The sequence below is a fragment of the Henckelia pumila genome, chromosome 1, assembly GCF_033568475.1.
Source record: "Henckelia pumila isolate YLH828 chromosome 1, ASM3356847v2, whole genome shotgun sequence".
In the NCBI taxonomy this organism is placed as follows: domain Eukaryota; kingdom Viridiplantae; phylum Streptophyta; class Magnoliopsida; order Lamiales; family Gesneriaceae; genus Henckelia; species Henckelia pumila.
The window spans coordinates 68,285,590-68,307,086 of record NC_133120.1 but is presented as its reverse complement, the minus strand read 5'-3'; the positions used below and the strand labels follow the sequence as shown (position 1 = coordinate 68,307,086).

Sequence of the window (21,497 nt, the reverse complement as noted above, 5' to 3'; positions counted from 1 at the left end):
TATGTAATTGTTTGCCTTTATGTAGATGACATATTAATCATGGGAAGCAAACATGAATTGATTGTGAAAACGAAAAATATGTTAAGACAACATTTTGATATGAAGGATTTGGGATTGTGTGATATTATTCTAGGAATTAAAGTCTCTAGAACATCTGCTGGAATTATTTTATCACAAACCCATTATGTAGAAAAGGTTCTTGAATGATTTAATGCCACAAATCGTCCTTCGGCTAGAACACCTATGGAATTGGGTATACATTTAGCCAAAAATAGAGGATAACCTGTTTCACAAATGGAATATGCAAGGGTGATAGGAAGTTTAATGTACTTAACTAACTGTATCCGTCCTGATCTTGCATATACTGTAAATAAGCTAAGTCGATTAACAAGTAATCCAAGTGAGGATCATTGGAAAGTACTAATGAGAGTGCTTGGATATTTGAAATACACTTCAAGCTATGGAATAGTATATACAAATTATCCTGCGGTCCTAGAAGGATATTAAGATGCAAATTGGATTTCTGACACGAAAGACTCAAAGTCTACAAGTGGATATGTGTTCATAATTGGTGGAGAAGCGGTGCCATGGAGATCTTCTAAACACACTTGTATAGCTCGGTCGACTATGGAGTTTGAGTTCATTGCTTTAGATAAAGTTGGTGAAGAAGCCGAGTGGCTTCGAAACTTTCTAGAAGATATTTCATGTTGGAATAAACTGGTGTCTTCCATTACGATTCATTGTGACAATCAGTCAGCAATAGGAAGAGCACAAAGTAGTATGTACAATAGTAAATCTCGACATATTTGTCGGAGACACAATACCATTAGACAATTGATCTCGAATGAGGTTATTTCGGTTGACTATGTGAAGTCAAAGGAAAACCTTGCGGATCCGCTTACAAAAAGTATAAATAGAGATCAAATGTACAAACTACTTAGAGGAATGAGTTTAAAATCCACAAATTAAAATATTTATAGCGGTAACCCAACCTTGAGAATTGAAGATCCCAAAACCTTGGTTCAATGGGACAACTAAGTTATAAATATTAGTTTGAGTACTTTGTATCTTTACTCACTCATTCCTAGAACATCCAAGTAAAATTGACCTGCAAAATGTGGTGAGGTTAAGTTTTTTGTTAATGATTCTTATACTATAAGGTAGAGTAACGTAGGATACTCTTTATAGGAAATCACTTATATAAGTGCAAAGTATTGATCGCTTTGATTGAAAAACTTATGAATCTAAGATATGGTCCAGAGCCGAAATGGACACAACGTGAGAACAAAATATGTTAGAGTATTGTTATGTAAATACTATTGACTTGGTTTACAAAAACGGTTGACTAGTTCAAGACATCGCGTCACTATGCAACGAGTAAATCCGATAGTATTTTACTAAGGTAGGTTCAAAGCCACAAGCTACCTATCCTGATGTACCATTAACTCAAAAAGACTTTCTAGTGAGAAAGCTAATATACGTGAAATTCATTCATGTGGGGGATTGTGGGAAAAATATTGAATGAATTGTTGGAATAAATGACTTGAAATGAGCTTGAAACGCTTGTCCAAGTGTTGAAAAATTTGAATTTGTTGAAATAAATTGGAGGAAAAGTTGTCCCACATTGGAACAACTCTAATGTATTGCTCACCTTATATAATCCAACTTTGGATTATGAGATTGGGCCCTTAGGGCACCAATATTTTGTAAAGGAGCACGACGCTAATCGATGCAACAAACACACACGCGAAATATTACAATCGGACCAATTTATTTATTTCACATGCCAAGTTCATAAGGGTAGAAATGTAAATAAAATAAAAGTACCAAAAAATTTATTGACTATTTTTATAAAGAGATAATCAATGATATATTTGAAAACACATTAAAAGTATCAAAAACAGTTTTTCTATGAGGTTTATCTATTTTTTTTACGGAAAAAATAATATTCTTAAATGAGAATTAAGAGTCATTCATTACAAGATTAACCAGCCAATTAGAAAAAAAAACCCAAACACCCAACAAAAAGGTGCAAGGTAGGAAACAAAAAATTTTGTTAAAGAGTAAGCCATAACATTGGCCGATCTCCTAACGTGATATATATATATATATATTATATAAATAAATTTAAATATAATCGGACCAATTTATTTATTTCACATGCCAAGTTCATACGGGTAGAAATGTAAATAAAAAAACCAAAAGGACGAAATTGAAGGAGCCCATAACCTTCATATATTTCCAAACCTCAAGGCATAACTTTTTGGAAGAGTGGGCGTAAAGATATATAAAACGCTTCTTCTTCGTCTCTCGCTCCAATTCTCTCTCCTACGAACCGATACTAAAATTTATTTACATTACACTGCTGCATACAAAATCTCAGAGCTCCCCACCAAATAATCCACAATACAATCCATAAACTAACGGGTTTCAAATCACTCATCAGTCATTTATTGAAATTGCATTTTTATCGATTTTTTCGGCATAATTTGTTGCAGAAGTCCTTTTTGTTTTCAAGATTTCCTTGAAATCGATCCTCAATACCCCTTTAGCATCCAACTTCACTGCTGCGGTGGACTCCGCTGATTCATTGATTATTGAACTGCGTTTCAGGTAGTTACACGGTTTTAGAAACCCTAGAAAAATGTTCTTCTGCATTCTTATTTCGGTTCTTTTTTGGGGCGGGGGCGGGGGGTTGTTTTCATGCGCTGGAGGGTAGATTGAAAATTGGCTGATTTTTGTGACCAGGGATTGTTTGTTTCGTTGGGTCGATCCCAGTGTGAAGTGTATATACATAAAAAATCCGGGATTTTGTTTCCAATGATACAGTGGGATGCGTGAGGGTCATCGTTTCTGGATTTAGAAGTTTTGTGTTTATGACGGCTGCCATTCTGGTTGAATCTCTCGAAGAATGAATTGAAGGTTTGATGTTCGCTTCTTCCCGAATTTTGATTGTTTTAATTAATTTATTGCTTTTACTTTTTTGTTTGTACACTACTTAGTATTGCATTCTCGAAATTGTTAAAGCTGCTCATCTGGTGTGCCTGATCATTCTCCCTTGTGTGATGTATGGCAGTCCTGAGATTGTGAGAATGCTGTTGTTGTGCATACGATTTTTTTTTACGGCAGTTTTCAATGTTTTTTGAAAAGCTTTGTAATTTCAGTCGGTGCTTTGCTCAGTTAGCCATTGAGTGAAAATTGTTGCAACATTTATGGGGTGTGATGTCGGTTTAGCCATTGAATGGAAGTTATTTCAGGTGGTTCTGGCATTTCTCAAGATTGTTTTCCTGCGTGTGTTGATGTGTGAAACGCGTCGAGTCAGCAATTTGAAATAAACTTTCATCTTGTTAGGAAAATTATCATTACATTAATCTCAATATTCGATTCTTCTGGTTGTTTGATTTTGTTTTGGAGGTGGGATGAGGTTGGAAGGAATTTCATACAATCACTAGTTCTAGTTGGTCTGGTTTGTGCATTAATTCCATTATTGGAACTGACAGTTGATGATGGATCCTTGAAACTCACATATTGTCTTCTACTCTTCTCTTCATTCCTTTGGAAATTTTTTTTCTTCTTTTGTTTCCATTGGAAGGTAGGAAAAATTTTTGTTAGATGTTCCAGTTTTCTGAGAAAATTGTGTAAATATATATATATTCTTTAGATCTTCGCAGGATACATGGCTCTTCAAAAGCATGTGCCCACTGGTGATGCAACTCCCATAAACATTAAATCTTTAAGTTTCACCAGTAAGGAAAATGGGAAATCCAGCTTGGCAGTTTCGCAAAGAAGACAGACGGAAAGTCATCTGGATATTGACCTTAAAGAGGTGTATTTTCTGATCATGCATTTCCTCTCAGCTGGACCATGTCTCCGAACGTACGGGCAATTATGGAATGAACTTTTGGAGCATCAACTTCTACCCAGAAGATATCATGCATGGTACTCGAGGAATGGTTTGCAAAGTAGAGATGAAAACGACAATGGCATGTCTTTTCCTCTTACTTATAATAAGTTGGTTGAGAGGTAATGTTTTTTGTTGGCACTTTTTATCAGGACAGATAATTTGTGTAGTTCTTATTCCAGTGGTTGCTGGAAAATGTATTGCGCTCGCTGTTTACCGATCAATCTCCCCTGTTTCTTTACTGGAAACATATGTCATGGTTGAGTGAGATGTATCATGGCTAGCATGTTGCCTGACATCAGGAAATATACTATCTTTTCCCCAATAACGAGTGGAAGTTTTTACTGTGACAAAGTTACTTTTTGGTTGTGTGCAATGTTGAGAAGACTTAGTTTCCATGCTTATCTTAAATTTTAAATGTGGATGAACTTCTTCATTCTTTTAGTTGTATCTTCTCATTATGATTTGGGCAATAAATGTGTCATCAGGCATCCCCACATTGGACAAGATCACTTGGTAAAACTCTTAAAGCAATTGATGATGTTAGATGCAAGTGCTCCCGCAAAAGGCATGATTGGAGGAAATGTATTCAATGCAGCTAATGTGCCTACACTCCTGGGAACTGGTTGCTTTTCACTTGTAGCAAGTGTGTGACAACTTGGCCATGCCCTTTTAATTCTTTAATTGATATGTTGGACCCCTTAAGTCCATGACAGTTTATGAGTCATCACATGTTGATATTGTTCAGGAAATTTAGTTTTCTATAATAATCAGGAGGGATGTTGTCACCTATGCTATGAAGTTGATACAAATTTATAGTCCTTTGTAAGAAGTAACTTTTTAATGTTAGATTAGATTTGAAGGGATGGGCATTTTGACTTTCCAATGGGGCTCCTTTTTAAATTATATGCTTTGCTTTGATTTTTTATGGAAGTTTTCTGATATGCTTTCTTGCTCAAGATGATCAAATTAAGGGAATAGACAAAGACAAACTTCCTCCGGCCTACATGCGCTGGCCTCACAGGCAGGCTGATCAAGTGCGTGGTCTAATGTTAAGAGAAATTGGTGGTGGCTTTAGTAGGCATCATCGTGCTCCATCTATTCGCGCAGCATGTCATGCTATAATAAAACCATCCACTCTGGTACAAAAGATGCAAAATATTAAAAGAGTTAGAGGACATCGTAATGCTGTTTATTGTGGTAAGGCTTTACCTTCATTTCCTTATCTCCTAGGTTTAAGCAATAACCAATATCTGTAATTAAATGATTTTTAATGTGGTTTTGTTATTCTGAATGAGGATGATGCTACAGGGTGCAATGCTCTTCAGTTAGATCGAGTGGAGTAACTTTGTCCTCTTGTAGTTATGGTTTCTTGAAATATCTAATTTAGGATTTTGTAAACATATCTATGATATTCTACAAACTTATCAAGTTACCTCTTTTGTTACCCTAGGATGCATGACAGACTTATATGGAGATGGAGTTTTTCATTTTTAAAAGCAATTACCTTCGGATTTATTAAAAACACAACCCCCACCCCCCACCCAAAAAAAAAAAAAGGAAGAAGAATCAATTTTAGAGTTATTTGAAAAGCACCCGTGTCTTTGCGTCTACTCTTGACTGCTTTTGATTTTATTATTTATTGCTCATATTTCCAACTGCTTTGGCATCAAGATGCATTTTTTCTCTTTTTATTCTATATTATCGTCTTGCGGTTAAATCACACGTTAAATAATATATTATCATTAAGCAATCTCATTAGATTCCTGTCCCAAACTTTACTTTTCTGCAAGCTATATTTGACCGATCCGGAAGATATGTTGTCACTGGTTCCGATGACCGCCTTGTTAAAATTTGGTCGATGGAAACTGCTTATAGTTTGGCTAGCTGTAGAGGGCATGAGGTGAGCTGTCATTTTAATAGCCTGACCCCAAATCAACCCAATTCCCCCCCCCCCCTCCTCCCTCTCTCTCCAACCTTTGATTTATGTGGCTTATTTGTTGCTTTATTATACTTCAAGGGTGACATCACCGACCTGGCCGTGAACTTCAACAACACTTTAGTGGCCTCAGCTTCAAATGACTGCGTCATTCGAGTTGTAGGATTCTTCTTCATATCATCTTTTACGATTTGACTATAACTAGCCATATGATCGTTTTTTTTATCTGAAAACAGTGGCGCCTACCCGATGGAATGCCGATATCTGTATTGCGAGGTCATACTGGAGCTGTCACTGCAATTGCATTCAGTCCTAGATCAAGTGCTCCCTATCAAGTTTTATCGTGAGTGTTATATTTGAACTTATCGTATTGCTGGTCGACTTTTGTTGGATTTGTTCTCTTTGTTTTTGTGATTGATTGAGATATCTGGTCTCCACATGTTTAAACATTGTGCTCATTCTCATTTCTATTGTAGTTGCTAAAACATGTATATACACGAACTATGTTGACAAGTATTTTTCATGACTGCCTTTAACGCTTTAGTACAATTCTTGATGTAATTTAAACATGATCTCTTCAGAGAATGAAGTCAAGGATTGGCAAACAGGGGTAAAAACTCTGTTTTGTAAACTTACTGTCGCATGCTTTACGTAATGAGGAACAAGAGTTGATACTTGATCCATGTCCTCGTATCTTTTACTTGTAGCTTCATTCATCAATATTTCTTATTATGTGTAATGATGCTTGGGCAATAGAAGTAATTGTAATTTCGGCCACAGGAGTAAGTTCATTATGCCTAGTTCTGAAGCCGCGGCAAATTTTGTTTGGCAACGTAGACTCACCATGAATTCATCGCTCTTTTGTAAATTTACTGTCGCATGCTTTATGTAATGAGGAACAAGAGTTGATACTTGATCCATGTCCTCGTATCTTTTACTTGTAGCTTCATTCATCAATATTTCTTGTTATGTGTAATGATGCTTGGGCAACAGAAGTAATTGTAATTTCGGCCACATGAGTAGGTTCATTATGCCTAGTTCTGAAGCAGGCAAATTTTGTTTGGCAATTTAGACTCACCATGAATTCATTGCACTCTCTCGTCTGCCCGTGATGTTTAATATTACTCATTTATTGGGGTGTCATAAATCAGTAATACTCCAGGTTATCTGGTATCATCTTGTAATGCTTTTAGTGCATGGGAATGATGAAAATCAAGGCTCCAACTACGAAGGTTTTGCTTGCACCTAACCTGCTTCCGTTTTTGCTTTCAAAAATGGTTATTTCAAGTTTCTTTGAAGCTTATCTTCTCCATTTCTTGGCTCTGTTCATTTTGATTGCATTCATATCTGAGCAATTGAAAAAATTGAAAAAGAGGATATTTCATTTCATGATAAAACCTGAGGTTGATACCGACAAGCTGGGGCTCAGGAATGTGCCTGTAAGTAGAAATGCAGTGCACTAGGGTCAGTATATAAGTAGTATTCACCCACCCTTGACCCTTGTTTTCTGAATACTAGTACCTCTCTACCCTCTCTACACGCATTGCGTGCTTGTACAATGTATTATTATTATTATTATTATTATTTTTTTATATATACAAGTACTCTGATTAAAAAATTGGAATAAAATTTGGATTTTTTTTTAATTTGTTAAATGTTTTTCTTAATTTTTTTTTGTATAAATTTAGTTTTTATAATTATCCCAAAGGTGAAGATCCTGAGTCAGCAATGAGCATATGGTCGAGGTGATTTGGATAAAGAGTTGAGTGTTTGGGGACATTGTTATAAGAATTTGGGTATTTTAGGCGTAGTTAATTGAAGCGCGCTAAGGCGTTTAAGTGTCTTGGAGCTTGAGCGCAAGTCGAGACGCGTGCCTTATCGAACTAAGGTGCACTAAGCATAAATCGTTAGAATTCACATACTTAAAGTGATATTTAAAGTGAATTTTACCAAATTTTATATGCATAGAAATAGGTTCACAGGATTTTAAACAACAATGCAAATAAAAAAATTCATTAACACTCGCACTGTAATTTTGTTATAAAAAACTTAATTATCTAATCATCAATCTCTCTGTCTTCCCAAACGAAAAATTAAATGAAAGGTTGGAGAGGTCTAGGAATTTAATAAGTGGCTGGACAGATTAAAATTAGGAGAAGACTGCAGTAATCAAAGGAGTAATATAGAAGTACTGTAATTGAAATTGCAAGAGAAGAAAAAATTAAGGCTGCACAGATTAAAATTAGGAGAAAGGTAGTGTGCTCTGTGCTTAGAGTTTTGATGGAATAAAAGTGTGCCGATACAAGCAAGCCTTGCAAGAGGTGTGCGCCTGGGCTCGCCTCTTGCAAGGTTTGCGTGCTCGCCTTTTGCTAGGTTTGCTCCAGGCTTACACTTCAACTATGGGGATTCTAAAAAACAGACCATGACACTATTTTGTCTCTATTAGGCCCAATTTTAATGGACCCTATTTCAGTATACAGTTTAAGATAATTTATGTTGCTCAGAGAATGCGACCTCTTTACGAGCATAACAAAATCCGCTCACACATCTGATCTGAATTGGGAAATTTAGAATTGTTCAATAAGAATATCATACATGCTTACAGATTTCCCCTGGGTAAAGCCTGGTGATGTTCTGAAATGCTTTAATCACATTCTGTCTTTATGAGTTCTGTGGTGGCCTGTCTTTGCGTCCCAATATTTGTCCAGATCTAATCGTAACTGGCTGCTACTGGTGTATGCATATTCCCTCTTTTTGTTTGCATACTAAGAAAGTCCCTGATGATTAAGCTTGCTCATACACCTTTTTCAAAGAAATTTCGTTTCTTATCTATTATCACGTTCACTTGTTCATGAGGGGGTTTGTATTTCTGTGGCAGGTCATCTGATGATGGATCTTGTCGGATCTGGGATGCCAGATATTCCCATTTCAGTCCACGTGTATATGTTCCAAAACCTTCTGATTCAGTAATTGGTTAGCAGACACTCTTTCCATAACTATATTTTCTTCTCAGGGTTTGCCAGTTATTTATGTTGGATAATTTGAATTATAGGAAGAAACAATGTTTCATTATCCAGCACAACTCAGCAGAGCCACCAGATTTTCTGTTGTGCATTCAATGCTAGTGGAACTTTTTTTGTCACTGGCAGCTCAGACACTCTTGCAAGGGTATGACTTACCTTTTGCTTGGAGTTATATTGCATTTTCATATATAAATTAAATAATTAAGAAAAGTAATTCTGCGGCAACAGTCTAGATATTTTGAAATTATTATTTAAGGTTGCACTTGGATGGAATGCTTTAAATTGGAGGGAGAGATTTGAAGAATGGATTTGAAATGACATAAATCCATCCAATCAATCTATTTGAAATACAGAACTTCAATCCAAGTGCATCCTAAGATTAAGTCAGAAATCAGAAATTACTCCAGTTGTTATTGGGATGATATCTTATGTTCTTGTGGAAAGCTGTCTTTACAGGTTTGGAATGCTTATAAATCTAGTTCAGATGACTCAGAGCAACCTAATCATGAAATAGACATTTTGGCTGGTCATGAGAATGATGTAAATTATGTGCAGTTCAGGTTTGTCTGAGCTTATATTTTTGCAATTCCTGATATTTTGAGTGTGCCTGTAATTTGTTTTGTGATGTAATGCAGTGGCTGTGCGGTGACTGCTCGGTTTTCTTTCTCTGATGCCTCAAAGGAAGATACTGTTCCAAAATTCAAAAATTCATGGTGTGCTTTCGTCGTACCTTCATCTGAAAAAATAAATAATTTTCATGGTTGATGCTCCCCTTTGTTCATCTTTTGCTGCATTAACCTTAAGAATGTCTTCTTGTTCTATCTCATAAGGTTTTTTGGCCTTTACCTTTTCCAATTAGTTTATATGCTTTTCCGTTTGATGATCTCTAGGTTCAACCATGACAATATAGTTACATGCTCTCGTGATGGCAGTGCAATTATCTGGATTCCAAGATCACGTAAATCACATGTCAGTTTTGATCCTTATAAACTGAATTTCCTTGGTATTTACCCTTTTACGAAGAAGTGTTTCTTTGCTTCTCTTGATTGATTAGTCCACCACATTCGATTTCAATGAAGCTGATGGAGCTATCTTGTTTTAGGGAAAAACTGGGCGGTGGATACGAGCATATCATCTTAAAGTTCCACCACCTCCTATGCCTCCTCAACCCCCTCGAGGAGGTCCACGCCAAAGAATTCTTCCTACTCCTCGTGGTGTGAATATGATTGCATGGAGTCTGGATAATCGCTTTGTTCTTGCAGCTATAATGGGTATGAAAATTATTTGCATGTGTATTTGTTGTCCGATTCTTCGGCCATTTTATCGGAGCAATACCATTTTGAAACTTTATTTGAAATTTCTATAAACAATGAAGTGGTCAAGTGCCTTTTGCTAATACACAACACTACTCAAGCCTTCATCCCACTAAGCGTCATCTGCAAACACTTTTGTTGAATTTCTGTTCAAATAATGAAGTTATTGAGCACCTTCCGCTAATACATGGTTCATGATTTTCTAGTCTTTGCATGAAATGGCTGCTGTAGATCTTTGTTTAATTATCTCCTAGTTTGCCACTTTATTTTTTCTCCCTTCTTCTTATGGAATAGCGCTGCCTGTGTACACTGTATGGTTTTTGGGTTAGAGCTGGAATTCACATAGAGAAGAATTTGGGGCTTTTGTAATTGTTACGGTTACATGTTTATGGATGTTCCACAGCTATGTTCTTTTCTGCTTATATCTGAAGCTTGGTAAATTTCATTATGTTAATTTGGTGTTATACGTAATTAAGCTAGTTTTTTCTGGCGTTAGTTCTGGGAGATGTTCTCTTATTTGCAGATTGCAGAATATGTGTTTGGAATGCTGTTGATGGTAGTTTAGTTCACTCTCTAACTGGCCATACTGAATCGGTAAGTTTGCACCATTGCGTGATCCATTGAAAGTACATTTTATGGCGTTATTTTGATTACTCATGTACTTTTAATTCTTATGAATTATCCATATCACACTTTCTCAATGATCTGCTTTTTCATTGATATGCATGTCTTTATGTCAAAAATTTGTATGTGACCTTATACGAGCAAGGAATGTGTACTCGGAACATTCTTCGAGGATGTTATGATTTATGACTATGGAAAAGACAAGTCTGTTATATGAACAAAATTCCCATATGTTCACTGCTTCATTATTATTATTATTATTGTTGTTGTTGTTGTTGTTGTTGTCGTCTATTTTTTATTGAATTGGAATTCCTTGGATTTGGAAATGAAAACCTCAATCTGGTTATACCAATAGAGGTATTCCTTGTTATCTTGTAGTTCATTTAAAACTCTGATAATAGGTTTTGTTATAAACTGAAAAGAAATGAGTTTTCTGGAAAGGTATAATATTTTTTTTGTAACAAACAAATTACCATTTCATTTATATGAAGAGGAATAGATTCATCAGTAGTTTTGACTCCTTGCTTTAAACTTATTCGTTCAAAAGTTCCTAATTTATAAACTAATTTTGGTTCTACCTTAGGAATAGTCCATTTATTTAATAATTCTAGATTATCTGGAATATCATATTCTTCAATCATACTGTTATGAACAGTATCATTATTTATTTTAGATATATTCATGTTTATGAAAAATTTGTTCTAAATCAATTACTTCTTTACATAATAAAATTGAAATGATTATTTCTGCTATAAATCAAATACAACCAAAAGAAGAAACAGATATTGCTTCAATAGCATCTTCTTCTATTCAGCCACCTCCTGAAATAAGAGATTTTAAATTAAAATCTTCCATTTCTGAATTAGAAAAATTTATAGAAGAAAAATTGAAATTTTTTAATGTTTCTACTTTAGATAGAAAAATAGAAAATAATTCATCTTTTACTTGCTGCATCAATTTATTATGTGTGATTCATACTACAACCTTCTGGATCTCTATTGGCAGCATTTTAAAGTTGAAAATTAGTCTCTCAAGAAACAATGTGTTAGTCAATATTGCCAACATGTTCTTGTAATTTTCTTGTGGAGTTTGAGATACTTTCCATTCTTTATTGACATTTTTCCTGGATAGTCTTTCAGTGATATTACTTTCACTAGAGCCTTTTTTGCGAAATCACTTAGTTGTGGAACTTTTACTTCACAAAGTCAAATATCGACTAAACACTGGCATACAAACAGTAGTGACTCTCGTGCCTCTCCCTTTTGGATGCAAATTTGTGCATTCCAGATGATAATTTTGCCTGAACATCTTACTGAAGCTGTAAATCTTCAGTCTCGACACCATCAGAATTTTCTTTCAGTACTTGTATTTCATTTCACCTAGTCTTGTCAGCTCAACCATTCATTTTCACATCTCAGTGCTTGCTCATGCTCTAGTAACTTTTACTTTCTTCATTGCATTGTCTGGTAGGACAAATATTTCTTCCTAGATATTTATTGTATTTTTGGGATCAAGTACACAGTGATACTGTCTACCAGAAAACGTTCAGCTTTACCTGTTCTTATTTAGTTATAATTTTTTTAATTTTTTTTTTATTTTGCAGACTTATGTATTGGATGTTCACCCTTTCAATCCTCGAATAGCAATGAGTGCTGGATATGATGGGAAAACAATAGTGTGGGATGTGAGTTCATGGCCATCGATTTTTGATTAGATTAAAGACGCTTCTTAATTTATCACCCTACTCCCATTCTCTTTCTGTATCTGTAGATATGGGAAGGCACGCCTATTCGCACTTACGAAATTGGCCAATTCAAGCTGATTGATGGAAAATTTTCTCCGTGAGTTAACCATTCAACTGGAAACTTTATCTATGTAGTTTTCATTCCATTACTTGCTTTTTTTTGCTGGCCATCTTTGTTACTTATGAGTCCTGAAGGTACACTCGTTTTGTTTCAAGTTTCAAAGTTTATCAAGGTTCTTTCCGCCTTATTATTTAATAAACTGTTATTTTCAATTTAGTGAAAGGACACTGTTTATACACTTGCTTATCTTAATCCATTCTATCAATAAAGATATGATATGGAATTTTTGAAAATCAAGGATTGCCATCTGTCAGTTTTATTAATCTGGTATTGCAATTTAATGTCTCTAAATGTAGTACAAGCTCCATATAATTTGTCGATTTTGAATTTCTTTTTAATCCAGGGATGGGACATCGATTATCCTCTCTGATGATGTTGGACAATTATATACATTGAATACGGGGCAAGGTGAATCCCAGAAGGATGCCAAATATGATCAGGTTTGTTAAACTGCAAATATGTTTATCAATTTAGAAGCTATGAATATGCGGTTGCTTATCTAGCAATTGAGTCGAATAATAAGGTTATGCTTTTGCTACCAGTTCTTTTTGGGAGACTATCGTCCTCTTATTCAGGATACACATGGAAATGTTCTCGATCAGGTTAGTGCCTTCTGTGTTCCCCTTGTAGGATTTTCTCCCCTTTCAGTGATGTATATTCTTACTTGATTCCTCATGGATTCCCATGTTAGTTGTTTCAAGTGAAAATTGATATTGTATTGGTTTTATACTACTGATAAATTCTGTGTGTCAGAATGCATTAAATTGTATCTACTATTGTTTAATTTGTCTTCTATGATTCCGAGGTCTCAATTTTTTGACAATCAACTGTAGGTTGATTTATTGAGGGAAAACTTGCATACTGGCCTCGGCGATTGATTAATTCTTAGAATTGCATCTGTCAGCCTTCATTCGCATGTTAAGTGCTACTTTAATCTAGCCTAGATGATTGATTAATTCTTGATAAGATTGTTTTATTTATTAGGAGACTCAACTTGCTCCTTATCGAAGGAATATGCAAGATCTTCTCTGTGATTCAGGTTTTTGTTCACTTTTTTTTTTTTTTTTTAATGTTTGCCTTTTTATAGTATACATGCCGTTCTATTCTCACATCGTGCCACCATGTTTGTTGGGTGTTCGAAAATGGCAGGAATGATTCCATATCCAGAGCCTTATCAGAGCATGTACCAGAAAAGGAGGCTGGGAGGTTTTGGAATTGAGTGGCGCCCATCATCGATTAGGCTTTCTGTTGGGGTAGATTTCAGTCTGGACCAAGATTATGTGCTTCCTATGGTAGACTTGGATACATATGTTGATCCACTTCCTGAGTTTGTTGATGCCATGGAATGGGAACCAGAAATTGAAATGCTCAGCGATGATAATGATTCAGAGTATCATGTAACAGAGGATAACTCATCTGGAGGCGAGAGATTAAGTTTAAGTTCCAATTCTGGTGATCCAGATTGCAGTTCAGAAAGCAGTGAAGAGGATTCTAACAGAGATGGCCTCCGTAGATCAAAGAGAAAGAAGCGGAAGGCGGGGGTAATTCTTTCTTACTATATAGTTTGTATCATTGTCAACTTTACAGGTAATGAAATCATGCACTGTTATCTCTCTTCTTTCAACGTATTAGGCGGATGTCACAACATCCTCTGGGAGGCGTGTGAAGAAGAAGATCTTGGATGAGGGTGATGACAGTTTAATCAGGAACAACCGAGCTAGAAAATCAAAAAATGGCAGGAAAACCTCGAAGAAAAAGTCATCATCAAAGTCTTCACGGCCTCAAAGAGCTGCTGCTAGAAATGCTCTTAATCTTTTTTCTCGAATCACAGGAACATCGACGGATGGAGACGTAAAGGATTGGGACGAAAATTCTTCAGAAAGTGAATCTACTCTGCAAGATTCGAGCTTCACAACTGAAGAGTCAGAGGCATCTTTGCAAAATGAGTGGGATGAACATTCGAAAGGAAAAGAAATATCCTTGGATCCGTCTGTGGATGTAGATCACCCTTACCCATATCCTGAGTCTCATTCAAATTCTGTTGGCAAGAAGAGATTAATTATAAAGTTCCCAAATCGTGATGCAAGCAAAGTTGCACCTCAACAAAATAATGGGTTGAAAATTGAGGATAGCCAACGTGCTCTTGTAGTCTCATCGTGTAGGGCTCCCCTCGGAATTGATGAAATGAGTCGAAATTATTCTCAGGATGAGGACTGCGGTGTTTGTGAAGCTGATGGTGATTTGCGGAAACCTGCTATGACAGATAATTGTTTAGACTATCTTGGAGGTTGCAAAGACGGTTCGATTAGATGGGGAGGTGTCAAGGCTCGCACCTCAAAGCGTTTAAAGATTGGAGAAATATTGCCAGCAGGGTTGCATGCTGGATCTGGTTCGGCTCTTGATCAGCATGTTACTGCTGAAAGAATTTGGAATGATCATTCAACTTCTGTGATGGATTATGAAATGAAATCTCCAAGTTCACGAATCCAAACTCAAGAAGGTAGTGTGGAAGAAATTGCCCGTGTAAGTGAACATATTTGTGGAACCAGTGTGCCGGAAAGTTTGGAGAGAGTAGAAAATGATGAGAAACACTTGGAATTGAATGAGAGCAAGGATGCTAATGCATTAGCAACTCAAATTCACAGAGTTTATGGCGGTACGACTGCACCTTCGATTTCTTATGTAAATGGCAATCATTGTCCATTGAAAGAGAATGGTGCACCAGTTGCCACGAAACTACGGATAAAGTCCAGTACTGTCCCAAGAGATTATGGTAGCCCTATAAAACTTGTTTTGAAGTCCTCATCAGGTGACACTGTTAAAAATATGCATGGTACTATATGCGATAAACTTGAAACAGAGGAGAATTTAGATCCCAAAGTTACTGTTTGTGATGACACTTGGATAACATGTCCAGACAACAGAGATCATAATGAAATGACGGAATCAGATGATCTGATCGATGAAACTCCCATCGTAGAAGAATCGTTGAAATTGGATTCAGATAAAAGGATGTTTTCTGCTGTCTATAGGAGGTCAAAGCCTTCAAAAAGTAGGAGTAATCTGGAAGGTCACTGTGTGAGTATGGAAGCAAGCACTTCACATTCTGGAAGATACAAGCTTGACCATGGTATTGAGGTTGCACCAGAAGGGATTCGTCGGGCTAGATCAATTCGGTTAAGGTCAGCTATGCGTGATCCAAATATTTCAGACAGCAATTTTACATACAAGGGTACTCATGATGATTCAGAAGATCCTTCAGCACATTTTGAAAAGGCTTCCGGGAGCAGGGCTGAAGAGAATTCCTGTGAAGAATGGAGATCAGACTCTAGGACATCTGTTAGATTAAAAGCCACAAGAAATAGAAAAGGTGGTCACTATGTTCGTGAAACTAGTCCAGCGGATAGAAGGAAATCCAATCAATTGGGTAAAAGTTCATGGCTGATGATGTCTGCGCATGAGGAAGGCTCCCGGTATATACCACAACTAGGGGATGAAGTCGTGTATTTGAGACAGGTTTTGTACTTTGTAGCTCCTTTCGCCATCTTTCTCTCTCCTCTTCTACGATTCCCTAAATTAATGTTCTATCTTTTAATTATTATCTTTCTGGCTTTTCGTTCTTCAGGGCCATCAGGAGTACATAACTCACAGTAATTCAAGGGAGACCGGCCCATGGGAAACTATTGAGCAAAACATTAAGGCTGTAGAGTTTTGTAGGGTTCAAAACCTTGAGTATTCAACACGTCCGGGTTCTGGGGAGAGCACCTGCAAAATGACACTTAAATTTGTTTCTCCTTCCAAAGTAGTGGGTTCTTTTAAGTTGGCTCTCCCAGAAGTAACTGGTTTCCCAGATTTTCTTGTTGAGAAATGTAGGTATGATGCAGCTGTGGAGCGAAATTGGACTTCCCGAGACAAATGTCAAGTCTGGTGGAAAAATGAGGGTGTTGAGAATGGTAGTTGGTGGGAGGGTCGAATCTTAGCCGTGAAGCCTAAATCATTTGAATTTCCAGATAGCCCATGGGAAAGATATGTTGTCAAGTACAAAACTGATCCAACTGAGACACATCTGCATAGTCCATGGGAACTATATGATGCGGATACAAACGTGGAGCAGCTTCATATTGATGATGGTATTAGAGAAGAGCTTCTGCATGCTTTTTACAAGTTGGAGCAATCTGGATACAAGTCCCAGGTAACAAAGCAGCCCTTTTAGTATGTGGAAGTAGCAGATAGACTGGAATGAGGTTAAAATGTTCTTTGATTTCTTTGCAGGATTACTATGGTGTCAATAAGTTGAAACAAGTTTCTCAGAAGACACAGTTTATTAACAGGTTGGACTTTGCCTGCCTCGTGAACTTTTTGATTGCTTCTAGCACTTGACTTGTATTTTTCTTTTAATACCTATTTTTTGTTAATTGACTCGCCTTTCATGCTTCTCACTAAATTTTACTTTGCAGGTTCCCTGTTCCATTGACTCTGGAACTTATTCAGTCCAGGCTAGAAAATAATTATTACAGAAGTCTGGAGGCAATGAAGCACGATATAGCAGTAATGCTTTCAAATGCTGAGAATTACTTTGTGAAGAATGCAGAACTTACTTTAAAAATGAAACGCCTATCTGATTGGTTCAGAAGGACGCAATTGCCTTTGTAGTTCTACTGGTTACAATTTTGTAGATCAATTAGCCCTCAAGTTCCCTTTTACACCAGGCTCCTCCAACTGTATGTATTCTTCCATCAACTCTTCATTTTTATATTTTTTCATCGAGTTAAAGCCCGGACCAATTAGAATCTTTCAATGATACAACATAGAACAGAGGTACTGGCTACAGAAAGCTAACAGCTTGGTGATCATCGCCGCGTAGAAAATTCTTTCGTGTACATTTTTAGACCTTAAAGAGGGGCATCTATTGTATAGACTCTTGCTTCAAATGAAAATCATTGTTGACTTCGTGGATGGATTGTACCGTACCACTTCGTTTTCAATGTCACATTGTCTTAATGGTTATTTTCAGTTTTTGCTGTTTTGTTGATGCAAAATATGAGACTGAATGATGACGCCGCCGCCTGCATCATCCTTCTTTGTTTGTTTGTTTTTTTTAAAAATTAAAAATCAATATTGTTTGTGCTCTTTTTCATGGTTAAATTAAATAGGTGATTCTTTTATGCCATGTTTGGATCTATATATTTGATCTGGAGAAAGAGATTTGATTTGAGAAAAGATTTGATAATCGGATTGAAAATGACATTCATCTCGATTGTTTGAAATCCATCATAATCTCTATCTGAATTGTCTAACTTTACATCGAGTGAATTTGAAATTTAATTGGATCTTACCCTTCGAAACAAGTCAAGGAATTTAAATCCATCGGTTCAAATGAACTTTTAAGCACAATCTTATTGTTCATACTACAACTCCCACTTCAGTGGTTTTTGAGTATGTCTCAAGTTATTAAGACATTCTATTGCACAACATTAGTATGTGTGTGCATGAGTTGAGCTGGTTGTGGTGTTTAACGGCTGGTCATTGGACTCAAGATGTGCTAAAAGTCTCCCATTGCTGCACATATTCTGCCAACTTCTAATCCACCCTTCAAATCATGTTTTCCTCCCCCAGAAACTCCTCTGAGTTATAACCATATAATTGTTTTCGCCCGATCCCAATGCAGTCTCTCTGGCCCCATTGTCCTAAGGCTTAATACTGAGATAAAACAGTACTTCAATGTTCTTGGCGTATTGGCTTCATACTGTTTATAAAATAACCCATGCAATGCTTCCTCCTAACCGAATTAGCGCAGAGGTCGAAATCCGTTGATGCTTCATTGTTAAAAAAACTTGACAAGTTGAGTCTAGTAAGGTTTTCGTGCAGATTTGCTAAGCCAGTCATGTACGTGAAAGGTACTCGGCACCTCAAATCTTGCATATGTTGTTGCATTCCATTAGCAACTAAATGGAGTTTCTCCAAAGGTGTCCTTGTTTTTATTTATCATACACAAGTTGTATTCCACCACGGCATGATTTAAATAAAAATTATTAAAATGATGATTTGAATAATAATAAAAAAAGTTACAGGTTCAAAAATATTTTTTTAATGATATAACATAAAATAAAGACTTTTTTTTATCCAAAACTTTGTAACATCAAAGCGTGCACACGATTTCTGTGGGTCTATATATATATATATTATTTGTTCTTTAAAAATTAAAAATCGGCCAAGAGGCCTTATTATTAATTAAATAAAATAGTGTACATAAGAGAGGACTAGACCAAAACCTCTTAAATAACTTTACAAGAGTGGCTATGCAATATCTTTAACCCCCTAGTCTAGTCCGCATCTGAATGTACGGCGTGTCATTGCATCCAGATTGCATTGCAAATGCCCCGCATTTTCTTTGTCAATTGCCTCACATGAAGTATACGAGAATCCTTGGTTTCTATTGCCAAATTCGCCAAGGCATCGGCAGCAGCATTGAGTCTCCGGTATATGTGAGACTTATAAACGGCGTAATTGTAGAACAAGTGTTGGATCTTGGACAGAGTATGTGTAAGTTCCTAACTTGTGGTATTTGCCGATATAATACTAATGAACGTCATAGAGTTATATTGCTGGCTGATTTGAAGTCCCAAGAGAACAACCTGACGTTCTGCTTTTGTATTTGAGCCCGGACCAATAAATTCTGAGAACACGAGCAAGACACGACCTGTAACGTATCTAATAACTCCACCAATAGATGCACCCGTTCCATCTCAGCTGCACCCATGTGTATTCAGCTTGAAAATGCCTGTTGGAGGAGGTTTCTAGCCCATAGTTAGAATTGTGGTGACGATATTCGATTGGATAGGAATATTCAATATGCGGCCAAAGTGCATATATCCTAGCCAATGTTGATGGTGAAGAAGCTTGGCTTTAGTGGCAGTAGCGAGATAAACATTAATTTTCTGGATAATTTTCATAGTATAGATATGAATACTACGGTGTTTGCTGTCATTTCTAGCTGTCCAAAGAAACCAAATAATGAGGAAAGGCAAGTGTAACTCTGTAACTCCCGTTCCTACGTATGTGATTATACTATAATCGTATTCAATCTTAGTACATACTATGGACATAAGCTAATATAGGGGGAAAATATTATAAAAACCTTTGTTGAATTCTATAAAATTTCGACAGAGTTTTCTCATATTTTTGTCTATCCAAAAATCCCAAGCACAGTTTAAAATAGATTACAACCATTTACAATTTCCCAAAACACATATATAACACCATACATGTAAAACTGTTCACCATTTTATTACGATCAAAATCCAAGTTACTATAACTTGAACTACATTTCATTCAACATATATTACATATAAACATGTATCGCGGAGGCTATATCATTTTCATGCCCAGGTTCTCGTCGAGGTAAGACACGTGCAAAACATCCATTGGTGAACCGGTATCCTAGTTATCCTCATTATCTGATCCTGCAACAAATGAGCTATGTGAGTTGATAAACTCAGAAAGTTGGGCCTTATACATAACAATATACATAGAACGAAACTACTATTCAATACGTGATCAAACTAATGAATTCTTTGAAACATAGTATATTTATATCATAACAACAATAATCAAGTTATATGTCATTCATAAGAAAACTATGAGTGATCACATATACATGTCCATGTTTAATATCAGTCAATAGCATAGTTTTGGTGGTGTTTCCATCTTACAGGTATTAACAACTCATATTGTGACACAACTGTGACCGGGTCAATGTGACACAACTGTCACCGTGGTCATTTTGCTTATTCAATCATATATCTTGCACAGTTCATACCATTTTCATTCATTTTCATATGATAGTATTTTGATATAATGCATTTCTATCAATACATATCATCGATAACAATATTTGGTCAACGAATCATTAAGAAATACATACTATAGTTACATATATCCTCATATGACAAGAATCTTTTGAAAATCTTGAATAATATAATAGTATACTCATGTAATGCATCAAGAACAAGCTCAACTTACAATTAAACTTGGGGAAAAATGATGATTGATCCAACTATCTCGGTTCTAAGCTATGAAATTCACATTAACATCAATTAATCTCTTCATTTCTATGCTTAATTTCAAAATCCTCCCTAATTCTCAGTTTACATATCGAGAACTTCTGAATTGAATGAAAACTTACCAACCTTAGTTGCAATTTCTGCGTAGAACTCGAATATGCCTTCTATTAGAGGTGAAAATGGATGTTTGTAAGAGATTCGAGGAAGAATACTTGAAACCCTAACTTTTCTCTCGATTTTTCGATGTTTAGAAGATTAGGAAATGAAATAATTCTGTTGTCTGCGCATTTTTTTTTTAAAATCAATAACTGGGCTACAGACAAGGTGCTGAGGCGCTGATGTAGCAAAAAATTGATATTACCCGATTGGAGAAAATCTGGGTAATTTGTAGAGATCTGGATAGCCAGATTAATACTCGAACTGTTCCAAAGATCGAACTTCGTGGGTTGTCACCTGCATCACAAAGCAAAATGAGTGGCGCCGGGGGTTGCCCGGTGAAAATACTCCGACGCTCAAGTCAGTATTTGCCCAATAAAAGTTCTAGAGAACTCGAGCATGTGACTATTGTAAGGCCCGAAAATATTAAGTTCTTAATTACGGGATTTAAGATTTAAATTCCAAATAAGAGGGAAAAGATGAATTTAAGAATGTATGGAAATTAGAGATTTTAATTTCGGGTCAAAAATATTTAATTTGAGGATTTTTTGGATTTTAAGATTTTAATATCCGGAATTCTTAAATTAAAAGATTAAAAATATTTGCAATTGAT

At 36.1% G+C, this 21,497-nt stretch overlaps 1 protein-coding gene and 1 long non-coding RNA gene across 3 annotated transcripts; one reads left to right on the top strand and one right to left on the bottom strand.

Moving 5' to 3' along the window:
• The first annotated feature begins 2,291 nt into the window (after positions 1-2,291).
• LOC140875872 (uncharacterized) lies at positions 2,292-17,617 on the top strand. 2 transcript variants are annotated; one of them, XM_073279694.1, is made up of 25 exons: positions 2,292-2,613; positions 2,749-2,922; positions 3,672-4,023; positions 4,390-4,547; positions 4,862-5,101; positions 5,695-5,804; positions 5,922-5,999; positions 6,077-6,183; positions 8,719-8,813; positions 8,893-9,008; positions 9,320-9,423; positions 9,499-9,576; positions 9,754-9,832; positions 9,966-10,134; positions 10,700-10,770; positions 12,404-12,484; positions 12,571-12,641; positions 13,009-13,105; positions 13,208-13,267; positions 13,650-13,704; positions 13,815-14,206; positions 14,298-16,181; positions 16,291-16,857; positions 16,938-16,996; positions 17,123-17,617. In XM_073279694.1, the coding sequence occupies exons 3-25, from the start codon at positions 3,677-3,679 to the stop codon at positions 17,316-17,318; spliced, it is 5,214 nt and encodes a 1,737-aa protein (XP_073135795.1). In that variant the 5' UTR covers positions 2,292-2,613; positions 2,749-2,922; positions 3,672-3,676; the 3' UTR covers positions 17,319-17,617. The 2 variants fall into 2 exon arrangements, with proteins under 2 accessions (XP_073135795.1, XP_073135794.1); XM_073279693.1 differs by having other exon boundaries at positions 3,662-4,023.
• A 2,314-nt stretch (positions 17,618-19,931) lies between these two features.
• Positions 19,932-20,982, bottom strand: LOC140880210 (uncharacterized). The gene is made up of 2 exons (XR_012149616.1): positions 20,851-20,982; positions 19,932-20,128 (listed from the first exon to the last, which is right to left on the bottom strand). It is a non-coding gene; the product is annotated as an uncharacterized lncRNA (long non-coding RNA).
• Between the last annotated feature and the right edge of the window lie 515 nt (positions 20,983-21,497).

What these genes read in the sequence shown, in the direction of transcription:
- LOC140875872 (XM_073279694.1), top strand. Translation starts at nt 3,677, where the DNA reads ATGGCTCTTCAAAAGCATGTGCCCACTGGTGATGCAACTCCCATAAAC. An exon ending in ACCTTCTGATTCAGTAATTG is followed by an intron (nt 8,814 to 8,892) that starts GTTAGCAGACAC and finishes TTTGAATTATAG; the next exon opens with GAAGAAACAATGTTTCATTA. An exon ending in GAAAGAAGCGGAAGGCGGGG is followed by an intron (nt 14,207 to 14,297) that starts GTAATTCTTTCT and finishes TCAACGTATTAG; the next exon opens with GCGGATGTCACAACATCCTC.